At 55.0% G+C, this 24,354-nt stretch overlaps 1 protein-coding gene and 1 pseudogene across 1 annotated transcript in view; both read right to left on the bottom strand.

Moving 5' to 3' along the window:
• Positions 1-1,661: 1,661 nt before the first annotated feature.
• RILPL1 (Rab interacting lysosomal protein like 1) overlaps positions 1,662-24,354 on the bottom strand; it is a 31,899-nt gene continuing 9,206 nt past the window's right edge. Inside the window, exons 3-7 of the mRNA XM_039879272.1 lie at positions 20,355-20,473; positions 19,473-19,694; positions 11,225-11,397; positions 9,603-9,695; positions 1,662-2,121 (exon numbers count right to left, since the gene is read on the bottom strand). Coding sequence (XP_039735206.1) covers positions 1,977-2,121; positions 9,603-9,695; positions 11,225-11,397; positions 19,473-19,694; positions 20,355-20,473 — 752 coding nt within the window. The 3' untranslated portion in view covers positions 1,662-1,976. The remainder of the gene's footprint in view (positions 2,122-9,602; positions 9,696-11,224; positions 11,398-19,472; positions 19,695-20,354; positions 20,474-24,354) is intronic.
• On the bottom strand, positions 16,559-16,677 carry LOC120616149 (uncharacterized; annotated as a pseudogene).

Raw genomic sequence — 24,354 nt, 5'->3', positions numbered from 1 at the left:
TTAAAAATCGTGCACACTCAGACCCCATCCCCAGTCATATGGGCTTTGCCTTGTGTGGGCCCTAGTAACTAAAAACAACAGGTAGACTCTCCAAGGTGGGGACTTTAGCGGTAGCCATCAGTGTGACAGAGGTGTACACCCTCTGACCCAGCGATTCTGCTTCTGCTTTATTCTGCAGACGGACGCACGGGTGTGAAAGTGTGCAACGCTGTTTCAGACAGTAAAGGATCGGCAGGAAGCTATCCATCATGGGGCCTGGAAAAACGTGAACAAATTATGCACGTGTGGCAGACCAGGGTTCCGCGGCCTCAGCGCTGCTGATATTCGGGGCTGGATGGTTCTTTGTGGTGGGGGCTTTCCTGGGCATTATAGGACATCTGGCAGCATCCCTGGAGCCTACTCGCTGGGTGACAGCACTTCCCTCACACCAGCTGTGACAACCCAAAATGTCTCCAGACAGTGCCAAATGTCCCCGGGGGCAAAATCGCCCCTGGCTGAGACACACTGTCTGTGTACTGATAAGGAGTCATGTCCACAGTATCTCAGAAAAGAAAGGTACAGAATAGCACATACGTAGTGTGCTGCCATTTACGTAAAAGAATGGAAATGTATGTGGTTGGGTTTCTTTTACGTAATTGCATGTATATGTATAAACTTTCAGGAAAGACACTCGAACCGGCAATACTGGTTACCCCTGGAAGGACAACTGAAGGTGGCGGGAAGGACACAGGGAGGGTGACTCAGTGCACATGCTTTTCACTCTCTGAGAATAAACTCCTAATTCTAACGGGCAGTCAGAGTTTGAGAACCACCACTCGAAATCAACATCATCCTGCCTGATCATTCTTTTCGGCAATCTGGGAGCAGTCTATGAACTCTAGAACTGACTTGCTGGTTTCTAGCAAACCAGAGCAGAATGTGTAAAAGGTGGCCCTGTCACGAGCTTGAGTGCTGTTAGGAAACGCCACCTCTCTCAATGCCTGAGCACCCAGCCTGGTGCCCTGGGTGCTCGGCGGGTGGAGAGACAAACCCCCAACTCACCAGTTGCAGACAGGACATCTAGTTCTTTGTCTGCCACTGCATCCCATGAGTCAGCCAGACACGTGGTCCCCAAACCATCTTCACCCACTGCCCTGGCTCTGGCAAGTCCCTCATCCCCCATCCCCTAGGCTCCCACACCCCATTCTCAACCCTTGGGACATTTGTCTTTGCAGGAGACTAAGTATTTGACACAGTGAAGGCTAAAAGGAAAAAAAAGATGCCAAGAAAGAAAAACCCACATGCGAAATGTCGTGATGTCTCATCCTTAGCCACTTTGTTGGGTTAGTACTGCAGAACTCACGGCCCATTCCGAGGCCCTGGCTCGACACTGCTACACGCTCTGGGCACTGTCAGCTACAAGGAGCAAGAGAGAAGCTTCCAGGGGCGGGGCGGGACCGTCGTCCGTATTTTCTGTTGCTCTGTGTCTGAGCTGCGCCGGCACGTCTGGTTACCCCCAAGACCCTGCTCGTCTAAGGGACGCATCCTGTGGAGTGTGCTAGCTCCACGGCGACTTCCTGAACAGAACTAATGGACGCCTCCCACTTCCCTGCCTCCCACTTTAGTGTGACAAACGTGACAATAAAACCAGCAGAATTTCACACTAAGCAGCCAGACAGCAGTGACAATGGCAAGTGGTGTATTTGGCTTAAAGAAGCTTGTGTTACTGAAGTTAATGCAAAAGTCTGGCCTCCCTACATTTCTTATTAAATATATATCCTAAGGGATCAGAGTCATCTATTACAAACGGTGATAGCCCTGGGTATAAATAAACATTTCCTTAGAGTTTGGCATCAGTTTTTCAATGTGCTTCCTCAAAGCGACAGTTCGTCTGAGGGACCAGTTCTGAGGGCGTACAAGCGACACCTGGGGCTGCCGGTGACACCGCAGGCGCTGGCAGTGGACAGTTCCGGTCCGAGGGCAGAGGTGGGCCACGGTCACAGGTGCTGCAGGGCTTCCTGTCCTTGCTCTGTGTAACCGTCGTCGCGGTGGGAGTTGGCCCACGGGCCACAGGACTCCTGGATGTGCACGATTCTCTGTGCGTTGGCCAGACGCTTCTTATCGCGAGAGAAGAAGCTAAACCTTCGGGAAGGAAAGAGAGAGTGAGCGCCCGCCCTTGGGTGCAGCACGCTTCCGGTTTCCGCGGCGCCGGGGACAAAGAGCAGCAAACGTGGAGGGGAGCAAATCGAGTCAAGGCGTGAAAGAAAAAGTTGGGGGTGTGGGTCAGAGTTATTCTAGAAAGCAGCAGGGGGTTCTGTGTGTCACCATCACGGTATCTTGGAGGTGACTGTGAACGGGACGTGCACGTATGTGACGTGTGATGTGATCTCATCTCCTGCCTTAAACACTACCGAGGGCTTCTCGTGACCAGGGGGAAGAAAAAGCTACTAGAAGCATGAAATGCTTTGCCCCTCACGATGCAGAGAAAGTAATAACTTGAACACTGTGTGGAATGTAAGAGGATTCTGATGTAAACAGATGAATGTTTTCAAGTAGTTATGTATTTATTTAACGAACCAAGAAACTATGTAAGTAGCACACCGAAGACCGGATTTCACGGATGTTACTGCTTACGATGAGGCAAAAGTAGGCACTGGAGAAACATGAGACAATTAAAAAAAAATACGAAGTAACAGCACACGTGGATCTCTGATAAACGTGGTGCGTTTGGTACGTGAGTGACGTTTGGGAAATACCATTTTCGAATGTCAAAACCTGATTTATGGTGAAAGCTTTCAGAGCTTATCACTTCTCTTAGAAACCACTAACGTAGACCAAGGGTCTTTTGAAAACAACCGTGACTAGTGATCGCTGATCACAGTTAGCTAAACGCAGACTAGAACCCTGGCCAGTAAACTTGAGTTGACCCACCTTGAGTGTTTTCCCCAAACCCTTTCTAAGCGGCCAACTGTCCTTCGATATCCCCAGCCTCTGATAAGATGCCTTTTATTCTTACTGAGCTTTCCTTCTCTTGAATTTTGGTTTCTGAACTCAGTGAGAGATATAATTGCTATGTTATGCTTTCCGGGGGCAGAAATAGGAACGAACCACTGAGATCGCCAAGCTTTGGATCAACTATTTTTAGTTCCCTCTTTCTGTTCACCTATTAGCTCTGGGTGTGTGTGTGTGTGTGTGTGTGTCCGTGCACTGTGTGTGTGTGTGCGCGTGCTGTGGCCTGTTGAGTTCAGTTTCAATTACATTTAGGTGAAAGCGATTTTACTATTCTGTGGTTACTGGATCCTACAATCACTTCCTACCAGGAATAAAGTGGTCTTTTATCATAAAGCTGAGGCAAGCCAGGTTTATCTGGAGCAGTTCTCCAGACCCGCTGGGTTATTTGTGAGCTCTTGGCAGAGTGTAATCAGGGCAATTAGTGGACCAAAAATACAGCAGCAACACATCACTGCTACATTTCACCTCTGCCTGACTTTCAAGCAGAAAAGCCACTCGCCACGTCCTGTCTAAGGGGACGCAGAGAGATTCAAACATGCTATCCTCTTCTGCTTCTCCTCCTTTTAACAAGATCGAATGGCTTACTGACCACAGCTTGGCAAGAACAAAGCAGTTTAGAAAGCTGGGGCGTGAAGACTGAAAACACAACGTTAGTGTCACTCGGGGTGGGGGTGGGGGTGTCACAGTGGGTGTTGATTACTGACCCGTCACTTAAAGGACCTTCTTTACTGGATCATGGACAAGGCGGTTTTAGAATAGAAACAAAGAAAAAGACAAAAAGAATTATCGGTGACAGAGCCGAGAATTCCAAGGCCTCATGCAGCTCGAGCGCCGTGAGTAGCACGTTTGAAATCACACACGACACCCACTTCACATGGGGACATACGGGTGACGGCCATGCAGCTAAAGTGGCCAGAGGGTGACGGGCCAGCCCAGCAGTAGCCGCAGCAGACATTCCGAAGGCACAGCCCAAACCCAAACCAGAAGAACACAGTGCCTACGAGGGGGACAAGTCGTCGGACGGGCAGCAGAGTGGGGTCATCTATTATCAGTCCGGCTGCTACCATGGGCATTACGGCCGTAAAGATCCTGGTCAGGAAAATGCAGACAGACACAGAAAAGATAAAAACGGAGGCATGAACGTGAGCGCATCCCTCACACACGCCAGCCGAAGACTTCGCCTGCGGCGCGTGCTGGGGGTAGCGTTAGGTCTCCCCCATTCATCTGGTGGGGTCCCAACCCCCCCATTGCCTCAGAATGACCTTATTTGGAGATGGGGTCCTTGGAAATGTTACTAGTTAAGGTGAAGTTATACTGAATGATGTGGGTCCCTCTAAGTGGGGGAGACGCGCACACGGGCGCGCCACGTGAAGATGAAGGCAGAGACTGGGGGTGATGCGTCTAGGGCCAGGGAACACCAGGAGCCAGAGGAGCAGCCTGGAGCAGACCCTCCGTCACGGCCTCAGGAGGAACTGACCCCACGAGACCTTGATCTTGGAATTCTAGCCTCCAGAACTATGAGAAAACATTTCTATTGTTTAAGCCACCCAGGCTGTGGCACTTGTTACAGTATGCCTAGCAAACTGCCACTGCACGTGACAACCAGCGAAAAAAGACAGCATGGGCTGCATGGGCTGAAGACGCGGGCCTGGGCATGGGGAAGGAAGGAGTCAAAGCCTGCTGTGAGAGGCAGTGGGACACCACGGGTGTCTTCCGTCACATCCACCCCAACTGCCGTGAGCTGCAGGTGTGTGTCCCAAAGGCGGCCAGGAGAGACCCAGGAGAGAAGGTGAGGCAGCCCGTGCGGGCCAGGCAGGACCTGGGCTGAAGCAGAAAGCCTGCCTCAGCACCAGCCTGGGTAAGTCAGAGCCAGCCGAAGGCTTGTCAGCCCCTCAGCTGGGCCAGGAAATAGAGAGGAAACGCCCACCAGGCCACCTCAGCTTATTTTGGACAGCTTTCATTTTTTTTAGAGGTTGGCTGGGAAAAGATATAAAATAATGGTCTCAAATGAGGCTTGGGGAGCCTCTGTGTGTTTAGATCACCTCTGATGCACTCCACAGATAACTGCATCTTGGCTGAACCACCGGGCTGGCTTCTTGTGGTGGCAGCAAGAAGAGGTGATACCTTTTCCTAAACGCTTGGGCGCAGTCCCCAGAGGCCAGGCTAGAGGACACGGTTAGCCTTCCAGAGGCTCCAAGCCACACAGTTCTGCACCTACCTTCGCCAGGACCCCTCTCTCAGCATAAAGGGAGCCCCCCAGAGACACAGTGGAAATGGCCACACATGCGGGTGGGCATTTTGCCTGGACTGCTTGCCCACCTGGACGTGATGTACTTCGGCTGGATCCAGTTGGGGCCAGACTGATATACGGGGGTCCTTGGGACACCTGGAGGGGTCCAGCCAAATTACTGGCTATGACGCTCACTCAGTGGACAGCCCCCTCCCCTTCCTATGCCAGGTGCCTCCCTGCAAAAGCCACCTCCTCTAGAGGGACAGCTACTTCCATGAAAAAGACTGGCTTATTTCGCTAAATGCCGACATCCTGGATGTGGCGTAGATAGTTTTAACTGCCTCCCTCCCCCTCGCCGAATACTTCTAGAAGACAAACCAAGTGATGCTGAGAGTGGCATTTCGGGCAGTGTAAGGGGCGGCAGAAGCTATTTCTAGGCCGAAGCGAGGAGGGTGGTGGGGGGAGGACAGGGACAGAATGCACTGTTGCCGCTGCCGTTCGATGCTTGGGTGGCTGCCTGCTCCGAGACCAACCTTTCCAGGTTGTGAGGCCAGCTGTTCCGATCTGTAGCTTGTCTGCCTGTCCCTCTGCCCCCATGGCCTGCTTCCCGCCTCCCGGGTCAGCCCCTCTGCCCTGCTCAACAGAAAGCAGTGAGCATGCGCCCCTGGGACCCTGACCGAGAGCCGAGACCACACAAAGGGGGCGCCGGTGCCTGGCATCCCCTGGAGATGAGGCTGGCATCACTCAGGCGCTCCCTCGTGACTCGCCCGGGCAGTGCCAACCTGGACTCTGCGGCCAGCAGCTGCTCGATCACAAGCTGTCCCTGGACCGTGTCCTGGGCACACTGTTTTGACTAGCAGCAGAGTTTCTGGTTCCCTTGACTGGTCCAGCCCAGAATGTAGCCTCTGGTGTCTCTGGCTCATGGGCACTTGAGAGATAAGGGAACCGGGCAGTCAGCCCACAGCTGGTGACTCAGGGCGTGGAGTTGGGGGAAGGGGGGCGGGGAGGCAGACAAAGGCATGAGTCAAATCCTGACTACGATCCTTCCCACTGGTAGGATCTAAATGCAGGCCATGGGCTTCTCCAAGCCCTGGTTTCCACATCTGAGAAATAGGACTAAACGTCCCAGCTCTGACTCTGCCTCAGTTCAGGAGCTCCAAGCTGGGGAACCCCTTCAAACCTCCACAGTAGTTACTGCTGACTTGGGGGTGGCTGGGGAAACTGGTGAGGGCATGAGGCTGAGCTGGGAAGCAGCCGGGAGCTGCATTCACCAGGCCGTGTGACAATGGATGAAGGGACCAAACAGACCGCATGGGTGCCTGAGGAGTGAGGGAGGGAAGGGGACACAGGATGGAACCGTCACAACTACTGCCATTCCCTGCCCGGCCCCCAGGGAAGACCTGCCTGTCCCTCCCCCAGGCTCTGAGCTCTCGGGCCACACCGATGCTGCAGCGTCCAGTTGGCAGCCGAGGTGGACAAAGGCGGCCAGTGTCCTGCCCGGGCTGCTCAAAAGCCTTCTGTGCCAGTCTGATCTTCTAGTTACCCCCTAGAAGGCCGAGTGGCCACAGGACCGGCCACCTGTACGCTGTGGCCAAGAGATTCTGATTTCTCCCTCCCTCCCTGCCTGTTTCTGTCTGTGTCTAGCTCCCCGATTCCAGATGCTTCTCCTGCCAGGCTCAGAGCCCCAGGTCCTGCCAAGCAACCAGAGGCCAAGATCACCGGGAGAAGGGCTTTGAGAACGGGGCCCAGGGTCTTTTCTGGGACAATCTGAAAAAGAGGCTCAGACACCACAGCCTCGTCAGGTGTGGGGAGAAGAATTGGGGGAAGAAGCTAATTCTGATGACTTTCCTCCGGAGTTTCCAAGTCCGAGATTTGCAAAGGCCAACTCTCAGCTACCTGTTTCAGAGGAAGGGGGCCGGAGTGGGAAACTAAAAAGTCAGGAGTCAGCTTCAGAAGGAATTCAGAATTACACACGACTTAGAATTACGGTGCGGGGAGCACCCGAAACGCAGCATTCTTGAAATGGAGGTGCTAGAAAGGTCTGATTTTTAATGATCTGGAAATGAAGGGCCGAAGGCAGCAGAAGGCTGGTCTCTAGGTCTCACCTCTCAGCCCGCGGAGGGGCTGTGTGGGTACAGAAAACTTTCTCAGCTTCCCGAGGCTTTAACCCAAAGCTGGAGCTTTCGAAGCACAAGATTGATTCTGCTCACCCTTACCTGCAGTGGGCCCGGCAGGTGGATCAAGGTGTAAGCAAAGTCAATCCCATTTCTTTCCAAGCACTAGACGACAAACCTTACCTAGGATTACGAGTTTTCCTGGTCACAGAATAGAGACCAAGGCTCCCTCTCCCCCGAGAGGAGGCCGCAGCGGACACCTGCTACTCCTGTCTGCTTAGCTCTCTGATCGTGCTCAGCACTCGTCCTTCCTTAATTTCAGTCCATGTGAAGCGGATGAGGTTAAAGCTACTCTCAACTTCAGATGCGGGAATGAGACCCAAACCTGGCCAATCAATGCACTGCCCTCTGATTGGCTTAGACCCGCAAGTCATGTGACCCAGTCATAGCCAAAGAGGCTCGAGTCTGACTTCTGGGGACCATTCTCTCTTCCCATGGGGTTTTAGAAGAAAACAGAACCCTGAGCTGATAGCTGCCATGTTGTCACTGAGAGGGGAGAGCGTGCCCTACTATCCACGGAAAGGAGAATAGTCACAGGGACATGGGACAGGGCGGAGCCCTGACGACAAGGCCTGGGTCCAGCCGAGCCTGAAGCCAGGGCGGCCTGGGAATTTCCAGTTACTTAGCCCACAGCTTTTCCTTCTTTTTCTGAAGTTACTTTGAGTTTCAATGGCCAATGGAAGATTACTGATACGTGGCCAAAATGGTGTTGGTTGGTTTCAGCCTTTCTGTTCCAGGCTTTGCCCCCCAGGAACCATTTATCCCTAGTCAGAACTGGGGACCACCCCCAACCCCAAATCTAGCAGAGACTGGGGCCCAACCCGAAGCTGGCGAGAGAGGCCTGGAAGGGAGTCACATGTGCACCCACACACTGGAGGGCAGCCCTCCTTCCCACGGATACCAGGGCCCAGAATCGAGCAAGGCTGCCCACAGTCTGCATTCCCCGCCCGTCCACCAACGCTGGGCACTTGGTGAATCCACGGGATGAGAACCAGCCAAGACTTGCCAAACGTAACGAACTTAAAGGTGGAGGCATCCAAGGGACACCCCGGCCCCCGTCCTCACAGGCTGCTGGCGGCTTTCCGACCCACGCCGCTCGCTTTCACAAAGCTTCTGCTGGGGCTTCGGGGAAAGAACTAAGGCCTCTGCTGTGCTAAACCTTGGGTACAGCTGGGAGGCTGACAGCTCAGAAGGCCCTCCCAGGGGAGATGACGAGGCTGCAAGGTGGCAGTGTCCACCTTGCTTAAACTGCAGGCTCTCCTGCAGTTTAAAACGTGGGCTCTGGACCAGGCCGCCTGGGTTGAGCCACAGCTCTAACTCTTATGAGCTGTTTGACCGCAGGCCGGTGACTGACCTCGGCGCCTTGGTTTCTGACTTTAAATTGACAATGGCAGTGCCGTCACCTCACTGGACTGTGGGGACGCAGTGAGGTCCTGTGCGAGAGCCATGCCTGGCACACAGTAGGTTCTTAGTAGACATCAGCTAACCAGACCAGAGATTTTCACCTTTATCTGGAGGGCTGTAGGAGTCGATGAACCTGAAATTCTTTGCAAAACTGTATGTGTTTCGCAGGGAAAAAGGCCTGCAAACTCTCATCGGAATCTCAAAAGGGCCTTCTGATGCTAAGGGCCACTGAAGCAGCTTTAAGTCCAGTTGAGGGCAAGTTCTAGGGTGCTCTTTCTTGTGTGTCCCCCACAGCAACCAGGGCCTGACTCTGAGTGTATTGTGCACCAATAAATACTTAAGGGAGAGACTGAACAACAGGTGGATGAGTCAGCAGAGAAACGCATAGGTGGGGTGGGCCCGGCCATCCCAGACCTCGCGGTGCTGGGGTTTTGAGCCCTGAAGATGCAGGAACCTCCCCCACCAGCCTTATTAGTTGTCCTCAAAGACCCAGGGAGAGACCCCCAACCGATACACTCAAGCGAGCCCTGAGCGACAGACACAGGCCCCGCCCCCTTCCCACCCGCCTCAACCTCCCCTAACCCCCTCTGCCCAGAGCTGCCCAGGATGAACTCAGCATTCAGGTAGCGAGGAAGTCAAAGCCAGGGGCCAGGCCCATAGTGCACCGGGGTTAGGCTGGTCCCAGCAGGAGGCGGTTAGTGACAAGCCTGGCCCTGGAGCAGGTGCCCGGGAGAAGTGAGAGGCTGTGTGAACTGGCGGGTCAGCCTCGAGCGAGCAGCGCCACACACAAGCGCGTCACTTACAGTCGCTTGATCCCAGACTCCGGCTGGGGGGAGAGTCGCGGGTGGGCGACAGGCGGGGGCTGCAGCATTCGACTCTCCTCTTCTATTTCTTCACTGGAAGGGTTGAGAGGAATGAGACAAGAGAGTAGAAAGTTCTGTGAGAGCCGGAATATTCCAGAAGGGGATGGTCTGATGTTCTGGGAGGGTTTGTACTTGGAATAAGGGGACCCAGGAGGACGGCGACAGTGGCCTCTGCCCCAATAGTCTCTCTGCCTGGGGGGGGGGCTCAGTTCGAACGTCACCTCCTACATGAAGCCTTCCTGATTTCCATCCCATCCCCAAGCCAGAAGTGATCTCTCCATTCTTTGAACCACCAGTGCATGCAGTACCAGTAAAACTTTCTTATGTGCCAAGCACACAGTAGGTTTTCAATAAAAACATGTGGCATTGTATTTTCCGTGCATCTCTCATCTTCCCTGATGGAGCAGGGACCACGTCTGGTGCATCTGTCTGTCCTTCCAGCGTTCCATTCAAGAGATATTTGTTGTGCACCTACTCTGCGCTCAGCTCCATTCTCAGTGTTGGGAACTTAGCCATGAACAAGACAAACAAGGTTTCCGGTGTCACACTGTTATAGTCTCGTACGGGAACAAACTAAACAAGGACGTTAACGCACAGGAATAACGGGAGAGGGAGAAAAGGGCCACAGAGGACGTAAAACTGGGTAAAGGACAGTGACCCGGATGGGGCGCTCTTTCGGACGGCTGGCGAAGGGGAGGGAGGCCTCTCTGAGGAGGTGGCATCTGACCTGAGACCTGAATGACCAGGGTCAGCCATGGACAGAAGCGAGGGGACCGTTTTCCCAGCTGCAGGAGCAGCACAGGGGTGCGAAGGTCCCGAGGTGGAAGTGAGTGGGAGGCGCCGGGGTAGGGGATGGCGGTCTACGTCAGGGGCCGTGCTGTCCACAGAACTTCCCGAGAGGACGGAACTACGCTCCATCTGTGCTGTCCAAGACGGCACCCGTCAGCCGCAGGTACTGACCGAGCACCTGAAAAGTGGTCGGTGCGATGGAGAAACCGCATTCTAACTTTCATTTTGATCGAACTCATTTAAACAGCTACGCGGCTGGCGGGTACGATGTCTAACGTGGGCGAGGGGTTCACGGACCATGGACTGAACGCTCGGCTGGACGGCTCCACCGTCCCATACCTGCGGCTGCCAACTCCACAAAGTTCTAAAACACCAGCCTTCACTTTTTGGTCATTCATTTGGTGGCAAAAGCTGATATGAAGTCTTGTGAGGCTGTTTATAATCTCTCCTTGTCCCATTCAGCATGAACGTTTGTACCTCTGCTGCATCGACATTACCGTGGTTGGTTTGGGGGAGCCGTCCCAGACCTCACTGGTGATGGAAGGTGACACAGTATATGTAATACTCCTTCCTAACAGCTGGCAAGTTCTGAGTTATAATATGTACCTGAGCCCAAGAGTTTCAGAAAGGGACTGTGATCTTCACGTGCTCAGGCCAGAGAGGGTCCCCAGAATGTATATAGATAACAATCTTCATCTTCCGGGAGCTCGTTGTACCAAAACTCCGTACGACCCCCCGAGAGGAGCCAGCCTGGGGCTGCCAGGGACACTCACCTCTTATAGTACGCCAGCTCTTCCTGCAACAGAAACACCTTGGACTTGAGCTCATTCCTCTCGTGCAGCACGTCCCGCAGCTCTTGCAGCGTGAAACGGGGGCGGTTGGGGTCCTTGTGATCCATGGCCGCCTTGTCCGCCTCTGAGACACACTCCTCTCCGCCCGGCTCCGTCTGGAGGAGGCAGAGATGCTGCTAATGAATTCCTGGCCGCCGTCGCCACTGGTGCCCGCTCTGCATCCTGCCACAGCCCGCACTGCCCACCCTCCCGGGGCCTTAGCAGCTTGCTGAGGACGCTAGTTTAGGAATAGCGGCCAGGAGTCCCTCTGGAGATGGAAGCCTGAGGCCACCTGCTCATTGTTGGCCATCTCGATAGCCAGACCCACAGTCCTGGCGCCTCCCTGCCTGACTCAGGGTTTCATTGCAAATAACGTTAACGGGTCCAAGCGGGGAAAACCCCATCCTCCCACCCTCTTCCATAGCAAGGAGCATTTCCTTTCTTTAAGTCGTGGTAAAATGTGTTTATCATAACACTTACCACTTATCAAATATACGATTCAGTGGTGTTGAGCACATTCGGAGTTGTGCGACCCCCAACCTCTAGTCCCAAATCATTTTCATCACCCCGAAAGGGGATGCCGCGCTCGTCAGCAGTCACTCCCCATTCTCCTCCCCCACCCCGGCGCCTGGCGCCCACCACCTGCTTTCTGCGTCTCCCTGTGGATCCGCCTTTTCTGGCTATTTCCCATAGATGGAATCGCGCCACGTGGCCTCTTGCGACTGGCTTCCTCTGCTCACGTTTGTAAGGTTCGTCCACACGGTAGCCTGTGTCACAGCGCCACGTCTTTTCACGGCTGAATAATATTCCACTGGGTGAACAGACCACCTTTTGTTTCTCCTTTTAGCGATTATAAATAACGCTGCCGTGAACGTTTGTGTACAAGGATGTCTGAACACCTGTCTTCCTTTCTTCTGGGGACAAGCCTAGGCGTGGAACTGCTGGGTCGTGTGGTCGCCCTATGCTTAACCTTTCGAGGAACCGCCACACTGTTTCCCATGGCGCCCGCCCCATTTTACATTCCAGCCAACAGCGTCAGAGGGTCCCGCACTCCCCACATCCAGCACGTATTTTTCCCCATTTCTTTGAGAGCAAAAGTTTTCGCAAGCTCCCTCTAAGCCAGCCGGCCAGATCTGCAGGTGGGCCGTACTGAGCCAGCCACCAACATCCCATGATTGACTAGAAAGAGTGGACAAAAGCTCAGGACAACAGTGAGAAAGCTCTGGAACAGGAGAATGAAGGATTGAAATGGAGACTCTCCCCTAAGGTCACCCCGCACCCCCCTAAAAACCCCCAAAAACCCTACAGCAGCACAGTGACGACAGGATCTCAGCCTAGACGGGTGATGCAAGGTCAGGATGTTGAAGGGCTCCAGAAGGGAGAGCTGAGGGGCCTCACATCCTGGGACAGTTGGGACAGGCTGTTCTGGGAAAGGCCACTTGAAAGGAGACACCACCCACCAGGGCAGATCCGGTGACAGTACAGCCACCTGGCAGGCGCGGGCGGAGGAAGTGGATATGATCAGGAGTCAGCAGGGGTACCGGGGGAGGCACCTCACTGCGGCAGGAACCTGACACACGCTGCCCCCATCGCCAAGTCATCTGGGCAACAGAGTATGGCCTCTTCCCACCCACGAGCTGGGGAGGTGCACGGGGGAGGGTTTACCCTCCCAAGAAGGGACTCGAGGTGTCTGCTGATGCCACTGTGTCAGTGGGCTGTGCTGTCAGGGTACACCTTCGGTGTCCCATGCCTGTGAAGCCACGTACCTGGATGGTATCTTCTACCCAAGAACGCACAGAACAGGGGCTGGTATACAGCAGGCACTCACTAACGCCAGTTCTCTTTTCCTCCCCTGCCCACAGAACATCTTCAGGTGTCTAATATTTATTCAGCACTCACTGTGCATCAACTCTGTGCCTGCTGGTCGCTGAACTAATGAGCTGAATCGGACAGGTGGGGGTAGAGGGAAGATACACACAAATAGAGACTGACAAGGTGCCACAGTACAGAGGTGTGAGGACATCAAGCTCTGACTGGGGAGGGTCACAGAAGGCCTTGCCGCAGACGTGGTCTCTGCGCATGGGGTCTTGACGGGCGTGTAGGAGTGTGCCGGGAACTCTGGACACCCCTCCAGCACACCCCCCGGTGTGTTCGACCTCCACTGTGTTCTCCAACTTTTGAATCAGTGACCAGCAATTCTGGATCAAGAAATTTGACACTGAAGCTTGAGTTGTGGGCTTCTTTTTGGAAAAAGAATTGGACGCTCGGGCCATGCTGGAGCCACAAGGCGATGCTCGGCGGGGGCTGCTGCTCCCCTTGATGGGTTCTTTCCAGGGCTGCCCACTCCCTGCCCCGCTCTCCTCCCCTGCCTCGGCCCCGCAGGCATGGTGAGCCCTGCCGTGGACCCGAACCTCATGCTCACTCTCTCCCTCCTGGCCTCCCTTCCCAGACAACTCAGGCCTCGCCTCTCTCTGGGGCAAGTCCCATGCCCCTCCGTAGCTCTGGAAGGGGCCATCCGCCATGTCCTCCTGCTCCAGGGCAGCGAAGGCCCTTCCGGAGGCTTCCCTAACCCTCGCTTCCCCAGAGGCCTTTGGGCGGGCTGGCTGCCTGCTCCTGTCTGGCCCGTGTTTCCCCATCGAGCCCTTGATACCCAACGACATCTCTAAGGGCCCCAGACATCGGGGGATCCCTACGAACACTCGCTCTCAAGCCGGAGCCGTTCCCTGCCGTTCCCTGTACGTCGTAATTGTCCCCAAAGACACCGAAAGTTTCCTCTGAACCTGAGTTCTTTTCTCTGGAGAATGGACGGCTCTTTTACAAGGGTGCGACTTGATCCCCTTAGAGCTTGGGGGAGTTATTCCCACACAGGTTTGCAAAAAAAGTTCTGGCTTCTGGAACCGCTGTCTGGAAGTGCAGAAGGGGGAGAACCTGGGACCCCAGCTGTTCCGGAGGCCACCAGGTGCTGACGCCGCGCCTGGGGCAGCCCGGGATCGGTCTGTGCAGACCCAGAGTGACCGCGAAGGCTTTTCCCAGTGTGGCAATAAGGCCGATCGCCAGCAGGCCTTCTAGGCTTACCCCACAAGGGACCGTGGAGGTGGCTTGGGTTATCGTGCCTTGTCCGCCGGTCCCCTGAGGCACTTTGGGCACAGCCTGAAGGAGATGCTCTGAGGCTCCAGCTGCTCCCCGGGGAGGCCCAAGGGACCAGCCAATGAGCAATGGGGATGGTGCAGAGAGGCCTTCGGGAGGCCACATCCTCCATCACGGCCTCCTGGGCGTGCTCCCCACTCCCTGGGGACATGAAGGCCACGTCCTGTGCCCCTGGCCCAGCAAAGGAGACCGACGTGTCTGGTCGTCCACCGAGCATGAGGTCAGCCTGAAAACCCCGCCTCGCGTGCCAGCTGTCAGGCTACTTCCCCCGCGTACTTAAAAAAAAAAAAAAACTTGCTAAGAAATCAGAACTTGTAAGGCAGAGACATCAAGGAGATAACTCTTGACTTTACAATTTTATATAAAGTTCTTTAGACGGGAACCTACTTCATTTTCTTAAAGGTTGACATGTCTAACTGTGAAAACCTTCACGTAAGACCTAAGGAACTGGATGAAATAGGAAACGTGCTGAGTGAAGATGCCATTCGAGACCACGTGTCATGTGACCCCATCTGCATGCAATGTCCAGAGCAGGCAAATCCACAGAGGCAGGAAGTAGACAGGCGGAGGCCAGGGGCTGGGGGGACAGAGATGGGAGCGACTGCCAATGAGCACGGGGTTTCTTTTTGGGGTGATGGAAATGCTCCAGGTAGCGGCGATGACAGCTACCTACAGACGATATACTCACGCACGATACGGTAAACATACTAAACCCCACTGAACCCTACACTTCAAAGGGTAGGAAAGTACGGTATGTAAATTACATCTCAATAAACATAGCATAAAAATATGTAAGGAGCCGTGTCTACTGGAGATTACACCGAGACAGTGATGCAGCCCAGGAAGGATCATATGGACAAATCAAGGGGAGCACTGGGGTAACCGAGACGGCCGATTCCTCCGTGGCTGCCCCGCACACCCTGTGCATTCTCGAGTCTGCCTCCTGCTCTCCCTCCAGCCTGGAACGGCCTGCCCCGCGTTCCTCCCCGGATGTCCTGCCATCCCACGAGACACGTCTCGACGCCTTGACCGCCTGCACCGCCCTCACCTCCTGACTCCGGATCCACCGTGCCCGCCCCCGATCCCAAAGCTTCCGGGATCCCGGCCACGCCAGTGGAGCTACTGGATGCAATCGAGTTCATTCCCCTCACTCGTCAGATAGGAAACTGACCACCAAAGAGATGGATGGACCCCAGGTCACTCGACAGTAGGTGGTACAGCCACCACCACCTGTGGCGGCCCTGTTGGAGTGACAAGCATCCTGAACTCTACCCAGCTCTGAGGGACAGACTCGAACCCAGCACAGCTGCCCTGCCTCGGGGAACAGATGCTGTGAAGCAGCTCAGCGGATCAGTCCTAACCGCCACTGACTTCACTCCCTGATTCTGTCCCTCCCTGTCGGTGCCAGAGTGGGAACTGGAACCGACAGGCGGCGTGACAGGTTGAGGGGTACGAAACACCCCTGTCCTCGTTCTGGCTGCTGAAGACATGTGGAGGCTCCGCGGCCGGGTTTGGACCGGGCCCCGCCTGCCCAGGAGATGGGCCGAGCTCCCGTGGGGCCCAGGAGGCTGGAAGGGCCGCGCCAGAGGAGGGGGTGACCACCCCAAGCTGCACAAGCCGCCGTCTGCGGCCTCTGCCCGTTCCACCCTACTGCTACAGGTTTGGTCCAGCCTGCAAACTCCTCACCGGGATCACGCAAAGGGCTCCTGAAAGCCATGTCAACCTGTCCCAAAGCTCCTTCCTGGTCGACCTGTCCCCATTGAACTCAGAGCTGATTCCGTCACCCCCCATTGAAACCCTGTGAAGGGATCCATGTGCCCCGCTGCTCAGAGCGTTGTGCGTGGCGTCCTCGGCCCTGCTCGCTGACACTGGTGTCTTTGCACAAACCGCACGCGTTGCCACATTTCCCTGGGCCGAGTCGCCACGGTTTTCCTCTGGAGAAACTCCACTTGCCCGCTTTCTGTTTTTTTAATTTTTTAAATTAAAAAATCCTTACCCCATTTTTTTTTTAAATTTTTTAAATTAAAAAAACATTTTTATTTTTATTTTTAGGTGAGGCAATCTTTGGTTGACCTCACAGATTGCAAGGACCTTGTCAGCTTATAATCCTTTACTTATTTTTATTTTTTACACCTACAGCACCTGGTCTTCCTAGGTGGTCTCCCATCCAAGTACTCACCAGGCCCGACCCTGCTTAGCTTCCGCGATCAGACGGGATCGGGCCTGTTCAGGGTGGCATGGCCGTAGACCCCCCTTTCAGTAAAACCGCCAGACTAGCCACGTGACCAGGTAATGGACGACGTGTGGTGGCCCGTGTCACAGCCCCGGGCCCACCTGGATTTTAGAGCTCAGGCCACAATGGCTGGGGGTTCAGTAATGGGCCAATGAGAGGGTTCCCTGAGATTTCTGCTGGGAATTCGGGAAAGAGGTACTTTTTTTCTACCAGAGTTGCAGAGGTGGTAGAGTACCAAGGGCCGCCATATGGCAAGAGCCTACCTGCGGATAAGACCAACACAGAGGAAAGCAAAGCCGAGAGAAGGTATGAAACAAACTCCTGATAGCCCCACTTGGGCACCTGGAGCCAGCTATACCTGAAGCCACCATTAACACAAAGCTTTTCGTTACACAGCCCCAAATTCCTTTTTTAAAAAATCCTTACCCCATTTTAATTTAGGCTTCTGCCACTTTTAGCCAGAAGCAGACCCTTTAAGACTCCTCTCTCTCACCTCCCTGTCTGTACCCCAGGTTACCGTCCTTCAGACAACCCAGCAATGTCTGGCCTGAATTCGCAAGATACTTAATGAACGTGCTGGGACTTGAGCCAGCCTGACAGCGAGCCATCTGTCTTACCCTCCCTACCTGTAACCCAGGAAACCAGCGCGGTGCCTGCAAACCCGAAACAATCAAGGGCTACCCGCTGGAAGAAAGAGCAAGCCCTGCCCTACTGACTGTGCTTTTCACTATCCTTTCTGGAAGGAGCACGTCCACCGTCGACATCCACCTGTCAAAATCTGCCAAGACCGCCATCCCGCTGAAGGAACGGCTCTTCCGTCAGGATGAACTGCCTGGCACACTCCGGGGCCACATCTCCGTGGCGCACACCTGTGGTGGCCCGTGTCACAGCCCCGGCTTTTAGCGGCAGCTGCGCGCTTCCATCCGTGTGACGGGGCCCCACCTCAAGCACACACTGTGTGCCTTTCCATTTCTGTCCCGGGATCCGCTCCAGACGTTCGGCCCAGCGTCCTGGGGAGAAAACAGCCCCGGAGGCCATCCTTGGCTCCTTGGGGCCAGGAGCCTGTGGATAAATGTCCCGAGCCTTCCTCCTCCAGACAGACGGTTCCGGGAGGTCCCAGTGGGATGGAGCTCCCGTGGCGACGTCGGCGACGTGCCCTCAGATTCACTTTTCTCGCTCCCCTGTCCACTCCTCTGATCTCCTCCCAAACAGACCTCCTGCCCGTATGCCTTTTCTCCAACTCTGCAGCGGGGGACCCCAGACTAAACTGGTCTCTTCCCACCCATGTGGCTGCTGGTGTCCGAGTCCGCCTCCCGCACTAGGGTGAAAGCCCGTGACCTTCCCCGGCTCTCAGATACAAGACCAAGTCCAGTCTACGGCCGAGCGGGCCTGCAGGGTTGGCCCGCCCGCCGTCTGCCTCCTTCAGACCCGCCCCTCGCCCTCACGCCGCACACCAGCCGCCCCGGCTGCCCGAGCTCCCTCTCCTCGCCCGCGCTTCTCCTGCCTCGGGCCCCCGCACCTGCCACGCGCCCGCCTGGAAGTCACCCCTCCTTCGTGTGGTTTACTCTCACTCCCTCCTTCGACTGCCCCTTTGGGGAAGGCTTGCTGACTCCCCTAGACTAGCGTGCTTATAACAGCAGCAGCTAAGGCTTTTAGTGAACTAACTCATTTAATTCTTATAATAGCAATCTGCGGTAAGTGCTATTATTATTGCCATTTTAGAGAGGAGGAAACCGAGGCACACAGAGGCTAAACATTTTATCCAAGGTCATGGAGACAGGAAGAAACAGAGGCTCGATTTGAGCTGAGACAGGCCGGCTCTCCAGTGCGTGCCAGTAACTGCACGTGATGCCCCCGCCCCCCCCACCCCACCCCCCGCAGTTACGGGGCCTCCTGGCATCACGCCTCTCCCGTAGCACGAGCCGCCTTTCTCTAAAAATTGAGATATGATTCGTGTGCCGTAAAATCCACTTTTTTTAAAGTACAGAATCCAGTGGGTTTTAGCATATCCAGTCGTGCAAGCACTACTTTCATCACCCCAAAAGCAACCCCGTACCCGTTAGCAGTCACTCCCCAGCCTCCCCCGGCCACCGCAGGCCCTGCAACCACCAACTCGCTCTCTGTCTCTGTGGCTTTGCCTGTCCTGGATATCTCGTGTCCGTGGAAGCGGACATCGTGCGGCCCTCTGCGCTGGGTACTCTGCACGGCTCGTGCGGCTGTGGCCTGTGCCCGTGCTCCATGCCATTTCATGGCTGAGCAACGTTCCACCGTGCGGACGGACCACGCTTTACCCATCGTCAGCTGATGGACACGCGGGCTGTTTCCCGCTTCTGGCTGTTATGAACAGTGCTACTGTGAACATCTGTGTTCAGGTCTTTGCATGCAGACAGATCTTCAATTTTCTTGGGTATATATATGCCTAGAAAGTGGCCTTGCTGGCTCGTGTGCTGCTGTGTGATTATTTGACTCATGGCTGCCTCCTAAACTATAAGCTCCATGCAGACAGGGACCAGGTCTGCGTTCTGCTCTCCATTTCACCCCCAAGCCTGTAACATAGTCAACGATCATTTGAACGAACGAATGAATGAATGAATGGCAGGTGCTGAATACCCTGGGCTAGAATGTGGGCTCGCTGGGTTCTGGGCCCAGCTCGTCTCTGCCTGGACAGCGGTCCTCTGGCCAGCAGCTTGCTCTCTCTGGCCTCCTGTTTCCTTAAGTGCAATGGAGGAAACAAGGCGGCTTGCAGCCCGGAGCCGGCCCACGGCCCTGCCTACCCCTCCCCGTCGCCTCGGCAGCCGGCTTCCCGCTCACCTCAGGCTCCTCCTCGCCATTCTGGCTGTGCTCCCCCTGCAGCCGCTCCCGGAGCTTGCCCAGCTCCACCCGCAGGCTGCCCATCTCCTGCTCCTTGCTCTGCAGCTCGGCCTCCAGTTCCACCTTCTGTTCGATCAGGGACTTCCCCTGGGCCTCCACCACCGTGATGCGGTGCCGGAGGTCGTGGTTGATCTTCATCAGCCGGGTCTGCTGCTGCTGCAGCTGTGGAGAGAGAAAGGCCACTGAACGGGGCGGCCATATACAGGAGCTCGTGTGGCACGCTGCCCAAGGGCGAGCCACCTCCAGGGGTGCCATTCAGACTGGAGATGTCTGGGTTTGTTTGAAATCTGGTCGTATAAGACTGCTGATGCCAGAGATGGTCAATTTGTACGTGTACTGTAATTTTATGGAAGGTCAGTGTTTTGTTAGTGTATTATGACAATTTCTTAGCAAACAGAAGTAATGTGCCTTGAGAAGGGGTAAGTGGTAATTTTTCTCATTCAGGCAGAGATACCGCATGGGTGCCTGCAGCAGCCTGGACCATGCCGGCCTGCTCGCAGAGGGGCATGAAGCGGGCCTGGAGGAAGCCTCAGGGCCAGAGCCAAGGCTGACGGGGCCTCGGGACCTCGCTGGGTGTGGAGAGGCTCAGGTCCCTGCGTGGCCTCCTGTGCCACAGTCCCTCTACTGGTCCAGTGGCGACAAGGCTGAGAGCCCCCCACAGCTGCTCTCTCAGGCTGGGCCCGCCAAGCTGCGGGCAGGATCCCCGCCCCTTGGAGCTCACAGAATGTGACCTGGGGGAGCCAGGGACCCTCCCGCGCAGGGGACCCAATCTCTCGCTGGAAGCCACTGGCCGGGAGGGCAGACGGGGGGCTCATCACTTACGGCCTCGACGTCCTCGTTCTTCAGACCGAGCTCCCTGTCCTTGGCACGGATCTCGTCCCGCTGCTTGTCCACCACCTCCTTCAGCTTTAACACACCTGCTGCCCCTCTCCGACATAAGCCTGGGTGGGGGGAGCGGTGACCCGCAGGTGAGCCACCCTCCTCGTTCTGCTTGTTACGCCACGCCACTAAACTGGCCTAGCTGGCTTCTACTGACGAACTGCCCCCGGTTCCCTTCCTTCCATAGACATCTTCCACTCTGGTTGCCTCCTAAAAAAGTTTCATGCTTCATCTGGCGCCCTACCACCACGGTGTTAACCTAGTGCCCATTGCTCCCTTCTCCTTCCCTAGCTCTCCTCACACATTGCCCTCTCTCTGCGCTTTCATATATACATAGGCTTTCTCTCAGCTCAAATCAACGCTAATTCCTCCTATAGAAGCTCCCTTCCTCCCCTCTCAATTTATTTATTGACATTTTCACACTGTTTACAGTTACTGAGTGTCGTGCACCTAACGAAAGAAGACGGGGCCTGGCGCGCAGCAGGCGGGCACGGCGTGGCGTGGTGTCTGCCACTCGTTCATTGTCTGTCCCCCTGCCCTTCGCCCCTCAAGAGCACTGTGGGCCCCGGGAGGCAAGTCCTTCCCCAGCCTGCTCACTGTGTGTCCCCTGGGCTAGCACAGGCCCGGCACACGGGAGGTGCTCGCTCGCTTAGGGACTGGGTGGGGTAACGAACTGCAAGGGCACGTGTCATGCGGGGGTCGTGTGGCTGCTGAAACGAAGGACCAGCAAAAACCTGGCAACTTAGAACACAGCACAAATTTAGATTCTCATAGTTCTGGAAGCTGGACGTTTCAAACTAGTGCAAAGTCAAGATGTCGCCAGGGCCGTGGTCCCCGTGGAGACTGCAGGGGAGGTTTGTTCCTGCCTCTTCCAGCTTCGGCAGCTGCTGCTTCCTCGGCTCGTGGCCGCCAGCACCCCAGTCCCTGCCTTCTCTGACGTCCTGTCACCTTCTTCTGTCAGCGTGAAATCTCTCTGCCTCCCTCTTACGAGGACACTTGTGATGGCATTTCAGGTCCATCCAAATAATCGAGGGCAACGTCCTCATCTCAAGATCTTGAACTAAACCACACCTGTAAAGATTTTACCATATGAAGTAATACTCCCAGGTTCCGGGGCTTAGGAGCTGATATTTTGGGGGACCATTAGTCAGCGTCCCACAGGTGCTGGGGCTGACTCCCCAAGAGACCTGCGTTGGGGTTGGTGACAGCCAGGCTCAAGTGCAGATTAATAGGGGAGAAACACCCCCCACTTCCCTCTCGCCTAGGTCCCCCGAGACGCCACTTGGTGATTCCTCAGCTCTTTTCCCCACATGTGACTCCCTCCTCCAAGGTGCTCTGTCCCATTCAAGTCTTTTCCTCCCCTCTCCTGTCTGAGATAGTCCCAAGCAGGTGGTCACCACCGTGACCAAGCATTCCTAACACCCGTGAGCCACCGCGGCAACGCAAGGCCTGGGCCTGGGCTGGACGAGAGGGCACGGCTTACGTCTCCCGACAGTGTTTCTCAGACACGGTGTGTGCACACGTGTGGCTGGGGCTGAGATCGGATGCGGGCAGAGTGTGGAAAAGCCACCAACGTGTTTGCTGTTTGCTGACTGAGCACCTGTCCCACCACAAGCTCTGGCTGGGGACACTAAGGGCTGAGCTCATTTAATCCTTGCTGGGGGGTGGATTCCGCTTCTGGGGAAATCAGGCAGGAAGGACAGCTAAGTGGGGGCAGGGGGCGGGGGGTGGCATGAATCAGAGAAAGACACCTGGCCCTGTATGCCCGCTCCATCAACCCGCTTTATGGGCTCAGCAGCTGTGAGACCGAGAGGCAGAAAACCAAACGGTCAAGGGCTTGGAGTCTGAGACTAGAGTTCACAGACTCGGTCCTGGCTTTACGTACCTGCCGATGACCGCAGCCTGTTTTCTCACCTGCCCATGGGGATCCTGTGAAGTCTCCACCTGGGAGGCACTTGCGAGGGTGCATGGGTTAATCGGTGAGAAGTGCTCACGACAGGCCTGGCACCGAGTAAGAGTTTCTAAGTGTTAGCTGCCATTTTTTTTTTTTTTTTATCCACAAAACGAAAATACCAGTTCCCTGTCCAAGGGTAATAAAAGGGCTTTGAAAAATGAAAGGAGGGTTCAGTGTGTTTAGTAGATTCATAGACCTCGTTAAAAGCTGGAAGACTTCTGAGCAATCATCCAGTCAACCAGCAATTCAGAATCCTGAGATCTGAATTTAAAGAGACATTCGGGCAAATGCAAGAACAAGTCCAAGGTCGGTCTCCAAGGAGCCACGGGTTTATAGTAGCCAAAAATGGCAATCATCTAAATGTCCGCCAGCAAGGAAACGGTTAAATAAACGAGGACCTTCCACACAATGGGACACTATGTTAGCCAGTTAAAAGACTGAGACACACTGTTAAGTGAAAAAGCCGAGTGACGAAGTCACAGCAGCACTATTCACAACGACCAAACGTTATAGGAACGTTGTAGAAAAAGAAACAGCCCAAATGTCCGTCAGCGCACATGGATAAACGAAAGTGGTCCAGCCACGATGGAACATCACTCGGCTATAAAACGGAACGAAGCGCTGACATGCGCGACAATGGGCCGGACCTTGAAAACTGACGCTGAGAGAAGCCAGACACAAGAGGCCACAGAGCCAGAGCGCAGGACTCCAGGTGGACACAACTTCCAGGACAAGCAAATCCGCAGAGACAGGACGGAGAACAGCAGCCTGCGGGGACGGGGAACGGGAGCGGCTGCCCATGGGCACAGGGTTTCTTGGTGGGGTGATGGAAATGCTTTATTTATTTCCTTTCAATTAGGGTCGATATTATTTCATCTCAGTTTCAGGTGTACGGCAGAGTGGTTAGACATTTATATAAGGAAATGATTTAAAATTAGATTGCCACGATGGTTGTACGACTCTATTTTTCTTCCATTCATTCATTAATTTCCTTTTAGGCGAGGCAAGCCTTGGTTGACCTCGCAGATTGCAAGGACCTTGACAGCTTACGATCCCTTATTATTTTTATTTTTTAAGCCTATAGCACCTGGTCTTCCTAGGTGGTCTCCCATCCAAGTACTAACCAGGTCCGACCCTGCTTAGCTTCCGAGATCGGTGCACGACTCTACTGATTTACTCAACATCATTTTCTTTACTTTCTACGAAAGGATCACACAGCTGATTTTTTTTGAGCTGAAATTCCTGCCAACTGCTCCCATGGAAGGTCCCGTGACGGTGGGACCTTGGGGACATCTCGTATTGGAGAGCTCCAGCTCGGATGCTGTACATACTTTTTCTCGACAATCCTGGGAGTCGGGAGTCGTGGGTTCCCGTTTTGCAGGTGAGGAAGCCGAGGATGGGACTGCGTGGTCACTCCCAGCTCAGTTTTCCTCCTCTCCTGGTGATGGCGTGATGTGTCCAGAACCCAAGAATTTTTCCAGACCCTCGAGTGTGTCTTAGCACCCCCATCTCCCCAGCCCGATGGCTCTGACGCCCTTAATTCATTTCCACAGCTAACGAGTAGTTCCTATCGTTGCCCTCAAGCTGACGAGACGGTTTCTGCAATCAAGGGGGAGGAAAGTGCTTTTTTTGAGTCTGGAGAATTCCGGGGAGGAGGGGACAGGAGACTGCCGCGGTGGCTCTGAGCGCCGGGCCTGGCATCAACTCCTGACAAAGCGATGCTGGTCCACGCGGGGCTGCTCCCAGGCGCTCCCGCCCCCCCTCGCCCCGTCTCACGAAGGCCCCCCAGTCCTCCATCTCCTTCCGGCGCACAGTCTAACTTCGCAGGCTCTGCCTTCTCCCAGGGACCCCTCTGCCCAATGTCTGTTCCTCTCACAGGTGGAAGAAACGCTTTCGTCTCTGGGTTCCCATGGTTTCCGGTGCAAAATAAAAATAACCGTGAAAGGCATGCCTGGCATCTGCCTCCGCGCTCTGCCCGGTGGGGGCTGC

This window comes from Pteropus medius, unplaced genomic scaffold (assembly GCF_902729225.1).
Source record: "Pteropus medius unplaced genomic scaffold, Ma_sr-lr_union100, whole genome shotgun sequence".
Taxonomy (NCBI): domain Eukaryota; kingdom Metazoa; phylum Chordata; class Mammalia; order Chiroptera; family Pteropodidae; genus Pteropus; species Pteropus medius.
Note: the sequence above shows the minus strand (reverse complement) of the source record. Positions and strands in the feature narration are given on the sequence as shown.